The 14,927-nt window shown below is 38.3% G+C and overlaps 1 protein-coding gene across 4 annotated transcripts in view; it reads left to right on the top strand.

Moving 5' to 3' along the window:
• invs (inversin) overlaps nucleotides 1-14,927 on the top strand; it is a 249,468-nt gene that overhangs the window by 123,226 nt on the left and 111,315 nt on the right. For all 4 annotated transcript variants that reach the window (XM_073054266.1, XM_073054268.1, XM_073054267.1 and 1 more), the window contains 3 exons: nucleotides 9,511-9,678; nucleotides 10,690-10,870; nucleotides 14,042-14,151. In XM_073054266.1, coding sequence (XP_072910367.1) covers nucleotides 9,511-9,678; nucleotides 10,690-10,870; nucleotides 14,042-14,151 — 459 coding nt within the window. The remainder of the gene's footprint in view (nucleotides 1-9,510; nucleotides 9,679-10,689; nucleotides 10,871-14,041; nucleotides 14,152-14,927) is intronic.

Here is a 14,927-nt window from a genome sequence, read left to right as displayed (position 1 = left end):
TGAAAATCTTGGAGTTTCACAGTGACTGGATCAGGGCAATCAATTGTGTGTGGGTTCCTCAGATGCACAGGAGAGAGCTGGCTCTCACTTATCTCTAATTTCTAATACAGCTGTACAGTGACAGCCATTGAGAGCTGACTCCTCTCTTCACTATATCCCTTACTCCTTTTTTTAATTTTTTCTCTCTTTGCCTCCAACTATCATTCATCTGCTGCAGTTTTCCTACTCCATCCCTGCTTTCCTCCCATACCTTCCATTACTTGTTATCATCTCACACCACTCCCCATTCCACCAATCACCTCAGACTACTTCTTCGCCACTCCCTTTCTCCTTTTTATGCTGGCCACCTTGCCTCTCCATTCTCAGTTCTGATGCAGGGTTTCAGTCCAAAAAGTTGACAAATTCTTTCCTCCCGTAGACGCTGCATGACCTACTGAGTTCATCCAGAACATTATTTGTTGCTCCAGACTCCAGCTTTTACAGTCTCCTGTGACTTCTTTAAGGACTGACTCATTTCTGAATGGCTGGAATAGCAAAGAAAATGGCATGGCTACTTTTCAGATCATCCTGTTGAGTGCAAGGACACACCTCACCTATTCAGTTTGCCAAAAAGGTCAACTTTAATGTCTGAACAGATTTTTTCCTTTATACTGTGGTAAAAACCAGTGAGGAGGAGATCCTGGAATAACCAATGATGCATAAAATTAACAAACCATCTGGTTTGTACTTTCATGTATCCCAGTTTACTGAGGGTGATGACAAAGAAATTGTTGAACGGGTTGCCATATAATTTCAATCTTGGCTAAATGCAGATAAGGTATCAAGGCTCTAGAAAATGGTACAGCAAACACAAGGAAATCTGCAGATGCTGGAAATTCAAACAACAACACACACAAAATGCTGGTGGAACACAGCAGGCCAGGCAGCATCTATAAGGAGAAGCACTGTCAACGTTTTGGGCTGAGACCTTTCGTCAGGACTAACCGAAAGGAAAGATAATAATTAATATAGTTAATGAAGATCTTTCTGTCTCCATCTCTGGAGACGGCCTATCTACTGATTTCTACTATAAGCCTACAGACTCTCACAGCTACCTGGACTATTCCTCTTCCCACTCTGTCTCTTGCAAAAAGGCTATCCCCTTCTCACAATTTCTCTGTCTCCACCGCATCTGCTCTCAGGATGAGGCTTTTCATTCCAGGACGAAGGAGATGTCTTCCTTTTTTAAACAAAGGGGCTTCCCTTCGTCCACCATCAACTCTGCTCTCAAACGCATCTCTTCCATTTCCCGCACATCTGCCCTCACCCCATCCACCCGCCACCCCACTCGGGATAGGGTTCCCCTTGTCCTTACCTACCACCCCACTAGCCTCCAGGTCCAACGTATAATTCTCCGTAACTTCCGCCACCTCCAACGGGATCCCACTACCAAACACATTTTTCCCTCCCCCGCAGGGATTGCTCCCTACGCAACTCCCTTGTCCACTCGTCCCCCCCATCCCTTCCCACCTATCTCCCTCCTGGCACTTATCCTTGTAAACAGAACAAGTGCTACACCTGCCCTTACACTTCCTCCCTCACCACCAGTCAGGGCCCCAGACAGTCCTTCCAGGTGAGGCGACACTTCACCTGTGAGTCGGCTGGTGTGGTATACTGCGTCCGGTGCTCCCGGTGTGGCCTTTTATATATTGGTGATACACGACGCAGACTGGGAGACCGTTTCGCTGAACGCCTACACTCGGTCCACCAGAAAAAGCAGGATCTCCCAGTGGCCACACCTTTTAATTCCACGTCCCATTCCCATTCTGATACGTCTATCCATGGCCTCCTCTATTGTCAAAATGAATCCAAACTCAGGTTGGAGGAACAACACCTTATATACCGGCTGGGTAGCCTCCAACCTGATGGCATGAACATTGACTTCTCTAACTTCTGTTAATGCCCCTCCTCCCCTTCTTACCCCATCCCTGACATATTTAGTTGTTAGCCCGTTCTCCATCTCCCTCTGGTGCTCCCCGCCCCTTCTTTCTCCTGAGGCCTCCTGTCCCATGATCCTTACCCTTCTCCAGCTCTGTATCACTTTCGCCAATCACCTTTCCAGCTCTTAGCTTCATCCCACCCCCTCCGGTCTTCTCCTATCATTTCGCATTTCTCCCTCCCCCCACTACTTTCAAATCTCTTACTATCTTTCTTTTCGGTTAGTCCTGACGAAGGGTCTCGGCCCGAAACGTCGATAGCGCTTCTCCCTATCGATGCTGCCTGGCCTGCTGTGTTCCACCAGCATTTTGTGAGAAACTGGTAGAATTGGTTAAATTAGTAACTGCAGACCAGTCAGCTTCAGCTCAGCTTTAGGGAAGCTTTTAGAAGTGGTAATTGTGTAGAAATATTGAATAGCACTTGGGAATGAATGAGTTAAAGGAGAAGCAACACATATTTATCAAAGACACAAAGTCTTTGACTAATTTGACTAAAGTTTTTGAAGTAAAAACTGAGAAGGTTGATAAAGGAATGTTAATGGTGTTATGATACGGCAACAATGAATATAGAATTGAGACAGGTTTTTATAAACAAATAAAACATTTATTAAACACTGCTCAATAAAAAACCAAAAGTAAACAAATGACTAACTTAACTGGAAGTTAACTGCTATATGGCAACTCGAATAGTTCTTAAAGCGATAAATGCAAAAGTCCAAATGATTTACACAGTCAATTAGGAGAGACTTCCCTGAAGTAACGAATTCCTTGATGACGTGACAATACTGCTGATCCCAGACGAAATATGCCTTACCCGAAGGATTTACGACGAAGGAAATAAAAACAGCTTAAAGGCATTGACCTTTCCTTGGTGAATAATCCTGCTCCAGCTTTTTCTGCTGTTATAGCAGGGACTATCTTGGATGCAGGTCACTATCTCTTCCGAATGAGGATTCAATAAGGTCGATCCTGTATTACCGATGATGACACCAACTTTACTCAATCCTTCGGGTCTCCTCCGTACTTCCATAAATCATTACTGTCCGACTGGACTAAACTGGCAGTAAACTGGCGAGACTGCCGGCAGTAACCTTTGAGACTTAAGGCAGAAAGTAAAACTCCACTTTAAAACAAAACTGCGTCATGAGACAAATACACAGCATAACGAAGTCACTTACGAATTAAACCACGAACTGACCTGCATCACAGCAAGGCTTTCCCCTTTTATACCTGTTGAAACAGGCCATCACATGACCTCTCACTAGCAGAAAATTACATCACTCCACCATCACAAGACCGTTACATCATGCTCAGCAGAGACTCAATTACATCATGGTCATGTGACAGTCACAAGGTACCCACGGGGTATGTAACAATGGATGAACCCATTATGGATTCTCTGAAAGCTTTTCATAAAGTCCCAAACAGAAGACTAAAATAGAGAGCCGTAGAACTAAACTGTCAGTAACACAATAGATTTTTTAAAAAAGGTTATACTAGAGTTAGATAGCTGGGTAATGAGTGGCTTTATTTGAGGGATTGTAAGGGACCACAGAAGTTTCATGTAAAAAGTTTAAGTTTTGGGCATAAGGTTAGCCAAAATCTTGTTAAATGGTGGATTAAGTTCAAGGGTCTAAAGGATTTATTTTATAATTTGGTGGCTTCCTCCCTCAGCATTTATTTTCTACTTGTTAACATGGATGTTGAAATAACTGCTGTCAAGAAATTTGGACTGAGTTCTGAGATCTTACAGATTAAGTTCAACAACAGCTGCTGGTGTATTGGCAAAACATTTAATGTGTTTTAATAAATACATAATAAATACTGTAATAAATACTCCAACTGACATCACAGTAGCATCATCAAGAATATTGACAAGCAACAAAAGGAATTTAAAAAGATATTGAGGCATTCTGAAAATGATAGAATTTAGGAAGTAATACCAATCACGAATCTCTAAATCATTGTTCAGGGATTAGAATGAGGGTACAAGATGCTCAAGTATCTGGAAAAACAATGGTGTCGTGCTGAATGAAGAACATAATTTGGAATAATTAGTAGTGTTAATTTCAACTAACACAATACAGTTGAAAGGAAAATGAAGTTATGGGGAAACTGGATAAATAAAAATGGAAATGAAATCTCATCTATTATAACAAATATTTAGTTTGTTCAAGGGGTTTAATAGACTGTTCAGGAATAACTTTGTAAAGAAGGCACGAGTGGGAGTGGTCTGTAGACCCCCAAAGTGAAACGTCTTAATAAGAAAAAGTATAAATGGGGAAATGTCAAAGGCATGTAAGAAGGGGACTGCAATTATCATGCATGACGTATTTGCTGCCTGATTGAGTTAGTCAGACTGACAAGGGTAACCTCAAATAGAGATCTGTGAAGTACATCAGAGATTATTTCTCAGAGCATTTTACCTGGGAACAGGCTGTTTAAGATTACGTGCAGTAAGACAGGATTCATAGAGCTTGTAGCTAAGAATTCTCCATGAAGTAAAGATCATGGTATGGTAGAATTCCGGGGACATACCTCTGGTGTAAGACTGGTGTCCTCAACTGGAGTAAGGAAAATTACAAATATTTAAAGGAAGAGTTGCTTAAAATGGGCTGAGGAAAATAGGCAAAAGGAAAGGTCAGTAAATAAGTAATGGCACATAGTTAAGCAGCTATTTCTGTTCACCTCCATAGCAACCTCCCGCTGCAGTTTGAAAGCTATTGTGGATGGTACCTTAGTACCTTAGGTGTTTGTAACCTGGTTCACCTGGCATTTCAGGAGTAATTTCTTAGAGATTAGTTTGCAATAATTTTTTAACAGTGAACATTTGTTAATTCCCTTCATCATTCCAGAGAACATTCCATAGCATGTCATAGTGAATCAGTTAGTTTTGAAATTTAAGCAAATTTGCAATAAGCAGAAATGTATTAACCAATTTATTAGATTATGCAGAAGACACAAGATAGATACCTACATAATAAGTGAATATACGTGAGAGATTAATGTTGGAAGGTTACTGGGAAGTGCTCCTTGTCTTCTTTGATTCCCATGGAAACTTTCAGATTCAGCTAAGAGAGCAGAAGTATCCTTAGTTTTAACTCTTCAGCTGAAGGACAACTCCACTGTCAGTGACATAACTAAGATTTGCTTCCATATCCTAACATTACATTTGTTGATTCTGATATTTTAAGCAAAAGCTCTTTGAGAAGTCAAGAAGGAGGCAAAAAGCATTGCTTCAGGATTGTTTTCTTAGATCTTTTTCTCTGTAGAAAAGAGAGTTGAGAATGGACAGTGATAGAAATCTACTACTTGAAGAGAGAGAGAGTCAAAAGATCTAAGAACTAAAAGACTAAGATGGCACTGGCCTCATGGTCAGCTCTTTTATACTTCCCATTTCATTCAAATTAATAGATAAGAGTCAACCAACGAGTTGCCCCCTAATCAAATAAGACAGTGCCAAGAGAAGCTTCCAGAACTTTCCAGAATCACACCAGTGTAACCAGGGGGTACATTGATCAACTTCATATACACCATGACCACTAGGAAGCATAGTAAGCAGTTACTTGTATATATCTAAATATATACAATACAAGCAGATAATTAATTATTAAACTGCAATGAAAATAGCAATTAAACAGTTGTATCCAACACATTAGTATATGGTTTCATAATATTTATAATTCATGTCATTTCCATGATTATAGTTGGAATTAAAAAAGGCTGACAAATATGCTTATCCTCAGTATACATGAAATTGCATTATGTGACTTAATTTTAAAATAATCTTTTCTTAACACTATTTTATATCTCTAAGCAATTTACATCTTGCTGAATATTTTGCTTCTGTTATTATGGATTGGGAGAAATAATACTTTTTATATTTACCATTTGTAAATATTGCCTACACAACGCCCTTTGGGAATCTCATCAGCAAGTAGGAAAACAGCTTGTTTGTCTTTATTTTTAGCAGCGTAACTCTAATACTCTTTCTTCAACATTATTTTAGGCATGTTTCAATAGTTTCACTTAATATCAGAGAAATGTATACAATATACATCCTGAAATTCTTGTTCTTCACAGACATCCACGGAAACAGAAGTGTCTCAATGAATGAGTGACTTTAAAAAGGATTAGAACTCCAAATCCCCCTACTTCCCCCTCCCAAGCACAAGCAGCAGCAAAGCAATGACCCCCTCCCCCACTTACTTCAGCACCAACCACCCACCAAGCAAGTAATTGCAAAGCCTCCCAGAAAGACCATGATCTGTAGTATAACAAAAACAAACTGTTCACCTGACATACCACAGGCTCTCTCTCTCCCTGATAAAGGGAAAAAGAATTGTCCCCTTTCATAACGAGAGGGGAGGCATAACAAAACAACTCCCTGATTTACAACGATAAAGCCTGTCATATTTTTTTCCCCGAGTTCTCTGACCTGAGAATTGACAATGAACTTCTCCCCACCACTGTGTGTGAGAGAGACAGAGAGAGAGAGTGTGTGACAGAGTGAGAGAGAGAGAGCGATTCGCCAATTGCAAAGCCTCCAACAGCTGATCTGCTGTTCCTGAAGTTCCATTTGGCGGCACTGGCATCAGCTCGTCCACAGGGCCACAAAACCTTGGAACCCCAAAGGCACGCTTATCTTGTAGGCCACATCCAGGGGATTTCAAAAAGCGGCCGGCCATGAGTTCCAGGAGTAGGTCCCACCACCACAAAGAGCCGAAGTCTGAGAGTAACTCCAGGTCAGGGTCTTCAACAGAACCCCATCCACCCTGAAAAGAAAAAAAAAGAGACCTCAAAGATAGAAATTAAGTTGTTTCCGCAGATGAACTCCAAGGAGTCTCCGTTGAGTGCCATCGTAACTCCGCCTCCACCTATGTCAATGCATGTTCAGGTTGCATCTAAATTGTAGAATTAAAATTTCCTCTAGTTAAGCGGTAGATAAACAAAATGCATTGTTTGGAACTTTCATCGTAAGCACTGTTAATTCAACTTCACACCAACCCTTACCCCATGGCCAGCAGCATAAAATCTTAGCATCATCTTCAATCCGAGAATGAATATTGATCCTTTAGTTCCAGCCATCTGATGTGAATCTTTTGTTCTCTATACTGAAACTATGAATGTGTGGATTTATAAACAGATGGAACTAATATAGCTAAATGTAATGCACATGTGATAGAACTGTACTAGGAATGACTAAATGTGTAGGTCCAATTAGTAGGTCAGAATTAGTACAATAGAATTAAAAATGGGATTTTCCTTCTGTTTTAACAGCATCTCCACCATCATAAATCTTATTCTTACATTTGTCATCTTTTGGCTTTATTTCTCAAATTGCATCTTAGCCTCTCTTTCACTTTTTCTTCATAAATTGCAAGCTTTGTAAAACAGTTATCTTCTGTCTTCTATTAAGCCTTTTCATCATTTGGTGTCTCCATTGGTATTACTGAATGCTCTCTGTTTGACTGAAGTGGGTGAAATTCAAAGCTAATCTTCTAATCCCTTCATGACCTCTCTACCCTAACCATTATAAAAATCCGACTACTTTATATCATTTGACATTAATCTTCAGTGCATGTACCTGTCTTGTGCTATATCAGTGAGAGTAAATTATTTGGCTGCCTTGCCTGCTATTTTCTGAAACTCTTTTCCAAAACCTTCTGCTCTGGCATTTTATTTTCCTTTCCTTTCATATTTTTTGTTGGAAATTTCATTCACTCTTATCACAGTGTGATTCTAAATTCTTTTTGCTATTTACTTGGTAAAGTACCTTGTCTGTTCATGGGCATTAAGAATTGCTGTACAAGTTCAAATTGTTACTGTATGCCGAGTAAGAAAGTACTTCCAAATTCTAGCATCCACCATCAGTATCAAACTTTTGAGATTAGCTGTAGCACAATATTGTTGATAAAGAAATCCCAATCGTACTTCAACAATATGTCTGTATCTCAATCTCAGAACAGAAACCATTATGGTACCAGTGTATCATTTCTTTGCAGCTTGCTGGTTAGCCATTTTCAGACATTCTGGCTGACTTTACCAATTAGTAATGAATTAGGGGTTGTTTGAATCGTGGACTTTTGTTATTTGGAATTCAGCCATATTTAATTTCACTGAGAATCCTTATAATCAGCATATGGAAGGGACATTTATTCCATCAGACTGAATTGAATTTGAAATCACACAACATCAAATCAACATCAACATCAACATCAAATAGATATTAAAACTCAGTTTCTGCTTTAAATCTATTGCCATCTGATGTGAATATTTGTTCTCCATTTTGAAACTATGATGTGTGAATTTATAAACAAATTCAGCTAAATTTAATGCATGTAATTGAACTGTACACAGAGAAAACTAAATATGCAATTTCCAGTTAGTTAGTCAGAATTAGCACAATAGGAATATTCTCAGAAGTATATTTAAAACAAATGATCTGTTACATAATATTTTGATATAGGAATGTTTTACTGTTGATACTGCCTGCTATGTTATCGGTAATGTCAAATGGATGTTGTTCAGTGTTATTTGTATTCATTGTAGAGATTTGTATTTCATACTAAAGGTAAAGTGTAAAGATACTGTGATAAAAGTTGTCAATTGTTAGATATAATTTAGATATTTGAAGTGCAAAATCTTTAATAAGGGGAGCCCAATCAATGCAATTAATTTAACATTCTGTATGTATAGTGAAGTCAAAGAAAATTGCAGGCAATATGTTGCTCAGGAAAATTTTTCCTCATTGGTTAAGGTTCTGCCAATGAACATTATTGAATATGAAAATCTTTCTCATTCTGAATAACTTGTTAATATTTTTATGTTCTCATTCTTGTCTTATCCCTATCTACTGCATATACATTTCCGAGATAATAAATTTATATTGAGGCAATTTTTCATAGTTACTTGGAAATGCATAGTTATCTGCATGAAAGGAAGAGACTTTTGCATTTTAACTTTGTTCCTGTGAAAGTACACGGAGTCATTAGCAGTTCCAAATGACAGAGCAACCGGCATCAACAGTTTTCTGTTTGGAATTAACTCTGTTGTTACTTTGGCTAAACATTAAAATTGCGTGTTTTCATTACCTAGAGAATTAGACTCAGGTTTATTATCACTGACATACGTCATGAAATTTGTTGTTTCATGACAGCAGTACAGTGAAAGACTTTTTAAAAATTACTGTAAGTTGCTATTTTTTAAAAAGTGCAAAAGGGGAATAGCAAGGTAGTGTTCATGGACCATTCATAAATCTGAAGGTGGCCATGTCGCAGATTATGAGGGGACTTGATCATGGATGCCTGTTTCTTGAGGCTCCACCCTTTGAAGATGTCCTTGATGGTGGTGGGGAGTTGATTGAGTCTACAACTCTGCAGCTTGTTATGATCCTGTGCATTGGAGCCTCCATACCAGGCGGTGATGCACCAGTCAGAATGTTCTTCATGATACATCTGTAGAAATGTAATCACCTAGAACCTACAGTAATCTGAAGTGGCTTGTTTTTGATGAGTTTTGTTAATTTTTATAGCAAACAGCACTACACTGGAGTGCCTACTACAATCATCCAGAACATGTGAAGCTGCTGATAAAACATGATTCCAATATAGGCATTCCTGACATCGAAGGCAAAATTCCACTACATTGGGCTGCCAGTAACAAAGATGCCACAGCTATTCACACAGTAAAATGTATTCTGGTAAGCATGTTGGTTTAAACACTGCTCTAGTAACTGAAGATAATACAAGCAATAGTTTGTGTTTATGAAAATAACAGGGATTATGCTGCTGTAGAATAACTTAAGTCTATTAGTAATTAAAGTTATATGCTTTGTAGAATTAAACCAATGGAATAAAAAAAACAGAATTTATTTTTAGCTTGGTTCCAATTCAGTGAATCCCGTAATGGGTATTAAAGAACTTTTCATTTTGTGGGACAAGAACATCTGCATATTTAGCACAGGAGTCTTTGCTCTAGTTTTGTGTACACACATTCTTTTAACATTCTGAGTACTATCAATATGCATTTTTTGCAGAGACAACCTACCTCACAGCACTTAATGGAAAAGATTTGGTTCCTGGTTTACTTTTGAGTCAACATATAGCTCTTTTCATTAGGCCCAAACAATGTCAAGAATTGATCTCAACTGCATATTTGGGACAAGCAGAAAGTAAATGAATAAACAATTTTGCACCTTCTGCTTTAATCATTGTTTTGAAGAAAGAAAATGATTGTGGGGACTCTGGTGAAAGTGGAATGGATTGACTCCTCTTGGGTTCATAAATTGACATTAAAATTGAATTCCTTTTGTATCCAACGTGATGATATTTGAACATAAATGTATATGATTGAAAACATTCGGGTAACGTTTATCTTTTCTATTCAATTTTTCTCACAAGATGAAAGTTTAATAACTTTAGTAGTTTTTTGACTGAGCTGAGGAATCATAATAATCTCTTCTAAATGTTATTATTTTCACCAGTGCACTCATCTAACTAGTCTGTTTAAGTCCTCTGTGATGTCTCTGTGTTGAGATAATCTATTTAGTAAAATCGCAATCGAAACTCTGCTTGTAATTTGAAACTGAGGACTGTGAACAGACTTAATTTTTGAAGCAACATATTCTAGTTTTTTTATTTTAATTTTTTTTATTGAGTAATTTTCTAATTATAAAAAAAATTGACAGAGAATTTTTCTACCTACCTAATAGGAGGCTGCTCCTACTGAATCACTACTGAACTGGCAAGATTATGAAGGACGAACACCACTGCACTTTGCTGTTGCTGATGGAAATGAAGCTGTGGTTGATGTATTAACCATGTATGAAGGATGCAATATAACATCCTATGATAATTTGTTTCGAACTCCTCTACACTGGGCAGCTTTATTGGGTAAGTAATACTAAAAGAAAGCTTATGACATGTACACATACAAACATATACTGTACGTAAGAAATCCAGGGAAGATTTAATATAATCTGGATATATTCTATTATCAATACAGGCCATCCATGGGTCACAACATTCACAGACATCCTTAAGTCAATTCTGCCCATAAGCCAGAAAATACATGAAAATCACTTATTATGGCAACTATGCCTCCTCAGCACATAGGCTAATAAGACAGAACAGTTACTGAAAGTGGGAAGAGAGAAGAAACCAGTCCTGCCAATTGTAGGAATAAATGCGTGTTTCTTGGATTTTTAAATTTAATAATTATCATGAGAGGTCAGTTGTACTTGTGTCTGTAAGTTGGATGTCCATAACTAAAGATTGGCCTGCAGATGTAAATTTGACCATAGAACTCTTTGTTGCTCTTTGTATTTTCATTCTTTTTAATCATTACGTATTTTATACATGATTTTAGATTTGAATAAAATAATTGAAATAGTCTTAGAATCAGAATGTGACTTATCACTGATGTATGTTGCTTTGCAGCAGCAGTACAGTGCAATACATAAAAGCTTCTGTAAGTTACAATAAGAATATATTAAAAATATAGTGCAAAAAGAGAGCACAAAAGTGAGCTAGTTTTCACTGATTCATGGACTGTTCAGAAATCAAACAGCCGAGGAGAAGAAGCTGTCCCCAAAATATTTAGTGTGAATCTTCAGGCTCCTGTACCTCTTCCCTGATGGTAATAATGATAGGATGTCCTGGATGGTGCATCGCTTCTGACTATTAATTTCTTGTGATTAATTTAGGCATTAAAAGCATGAGGAGGACTGACGTGGAAGCCATATAATTTTTTTAATAGATGTGAGAAAGTCAAACTTAGAAAGATTATTTGACTTTTTTGTAAAAAGCAAGTTTAAAGGAGGGAATTGAGAAAGTGTGCTCAAGAGACCTGAAATAGTGAGACATCCTTTCATAGTTAAACTCAGGTCATCAAAAGCAAAAGAGTTGATTTTGTAGCTGTTAATAAGAGCTTGCCATCCTTAAACTGGTGATGACTCTAAATATTCTCATTTTATAATGCTGAGTATACTGAACTTATTGTGTGTAGTCAGATTACACTTAGATCTACTTTATTGATGCTTAAATGCCAAATAGATGGGAGAAGACAAAGCAAGCAATGAACATTTTGTATAGTTAAGCTAAGCTTCTCAAAACATTTTGGTAGGTTCATGGCAGAAAAGTGGTGTCTGTTGATTCTGTAGAATGAAAGAGATTGTTAGTTATGTACAGAAAAAGATAAGCAAAACATGATGACTGACATTGTTTCCCTTCTTGCAGTCTACATGAGGTAGAACATTGCTCACATTGGATATTGGTACTGTGCTTATCTGTCCTCTTCAATGTCTTTATTTCTTATAAGACATAAGATAAAAGAGCCAAATTAAGCCATTCAGTTGATTGTTTCTACCATTCAATGATTTATTAACCCTCTCAACCCAATTCTCCTGCCTTCATCTGTAACTTCTGACACCCTGCGAATCAAGAACCTATCATCCTCTGCTTTAAATATACCCAATGACGTGACCTTCTGCAGCCAGCTGTGCCAATGAATTCCACAGATTCATTACCAGCTACTAAAGGAATTCCTCCTCCTCGCTGTTCTAAATTGACACCTCTCTATTCTGAGTCTGAGTTTTCTGGCCCGCTGCACTCTGGTCCCATTCTTCCCTACTATAGGAAACATCCAGTCCACATCCACTCTATCTAGGCCTTTCAATGTTTGGTGGGTTTCAATGAGATCCTTCCCCCTCCCCCCCCCCCCAATTCTTCTAAACTCCAGCGAGTACAGGCACAAAACCATCGATGCTCCTCAACGACCCTTATCATTCCTGGATTCCTTCTTGTGAACCTCCTCTGGACCCGCGACAATGCCAGCACATCTTTTCTTACATAAGGTGCCCAAAACTGCTCACAATACTCTAAATGTGGTTTGACTAATATCTTATAAAGATTTAGCATTATATCCTTGTTTTGATATTCTACTCCTCTTGAAATAAATGCTAACATTGCATTTGCCTTCCTTAACACTGACACAACCTGCAAGTTAACCTTTAGGGAATCCTGCATGAGGTCTCCTAAGTACCTTTGTACCTCTGGTTTTTTAAAAAAAATACTCTCCTCATTTAGAAAATAGTCTATACTTTAATTCCTTCTGCCAAAGTCCATGACAATACACTTCCCTACACTCTATTCCGTCTGCCAATTTTTTGCCCATTCTCCCAATCTGTCAAAGTCCTTATGCAGCCTCACTATTTCCTCAACTCTACCTGTGCCTCCACCTATCCATATCATCCACAAAGCCATCAATTCCATTATCTAAGTCATTGATATGTAATGTGAAAAAAGCCGTCCTAGCACTGACCCCTGTGAAAGGCCCCCGTTATTCCCACTCTTTGCCTCTTGCTAGTCAGCCAATCTTCTACCCATGACAGTATCTTTCCTGTAATACCATGGGCTCTTATCTTGTTAAGCAGCCTCATGCACAGCATCTTGTTAAAGGCCTTCCAAAAATCCAAGTATATAACTCCCACTGACTCTCATTTAAAATGTCTATCCTGCTTCTTATTTCCACAAAGAATTTGAACAGATTTGTCAGGCAAGATTCCTCTGTAAGGAAACCCATGCTGAGTTTGGCCTATTTTATCATGTGTGCCTTCAGGTACCCTGAAATTCCATCCTTGGACTGTAATGATAATGGGCTTAATAATGCATCCTTAATAATAATTGAGGATTGCCTTATAATAATTAGTGTTCCTGGTCCTTTAACCTAAACATTCAGTGCTTTCCCACCCAACTTATTTCAAAAAAGAATCTGCTGCAGTCCATGGGATTATCATCACTGCACAGCTCTGTGGTGTGAACTAATGAGGAAATGCACAATGTCTGCCTGTGAGGGCCCGTACGGGTCAGGCTGGGATGGGTAACGTGACTTCTCAGCAGTGAGATGTGTGGGTAAGAGCTGCATCCATACCAGCTTCTAATTCCGTGTTAACCAGTAACTTCCAGTAACTAGTAATTCACCTTGCTTGCTGGCTAACTACATTACTTGCTGACTCCATCCTTGTGTTTCTCTGATTTAATCATAAATTTTATACTTACACTTAGGTCATGCCCAAATAGGATATCTTCTGCTAGAAAGAAACAAGTCAGGTACTATTCCATCAGATAGCCAAGGAGCCACACCACTGCATTATGCTGCTCAGAGCAATTTTGGGGTAAGTCGTGCCTCCTAATTAATAATCTAGCAATTTGGATGCTAATCTAAAAAAATGTACACCTTGCTATTTTGTGATTTATTTTAAGAAAGCTGATGTGTGTGATTGTAAGTGATTTTAAAGCAGGAGGAGGTCTGGATCTATGTGGTGGTAGCAGCACTAGCTGCTAACCACCATGTCACCTAACCATTGCTAAAATCCCAACATTAAAATGATATCGGATGTTTGTGCCTACGCCCCATCTTGACTACAGTTTTTAAAATAGCAATAGACCACTTAATTCTACTTTGGAGCTATTACATTTACACCTCTTGGCACTGATTTTCTGAAATTGCTGAAACCTTCTTGGGAATATATTGGCACTTTCACATACTGTAAGTTTAAACTCAGGATCCAGGTCATTAGATACTTTACAGCAAAATTAGGCACATACTTTAAAGATAAGCAGCTGTCTGATAAAACTGTTGGGACATCAGAACGGTGGGAATATATTATTTATTACGTTTCTAGCCTTAAGCTTGCTATTCTACGAATGTTTTGTTCCAGCTGATTTCTGTGGATTCTAGAGTTTATAACATTTTACTGCATACTTCAGAGCTTCAGTTCTTTTGTTGCAGTGATCAAAATTGTACTTTACCTTCAAGCCACTAGCTGACTCAAGACATTGAAATTTTATTTTAGAGATGTGTCTTCTGGCCCAACAAGCCTGCTCCACCCAAATATACCCATGCGACCCATTAACCTACCAACTGATACATCGTTGGAATGTGGAAGGA

The sequence above is a fragment of the Hemitrygon akajei genome, chromosome 8, assembly GCF_048418815.1.
Source record: "Hemitrygon akajei chromosome 8, sHemAka1.3, whole genome shotgun sequence".
NCBI lineage: Eukaryota > Metazoa > Chordata > Chondrichthyes > Myliobatiformes > Dasyatidae > Hemitrygon > Hemitrygon akajei.
The sequence above is the reverse complement of the archived record's forward strand: the minus strand, read 5'-3'. Positions and strand labels throughout refer to the sequence as shown.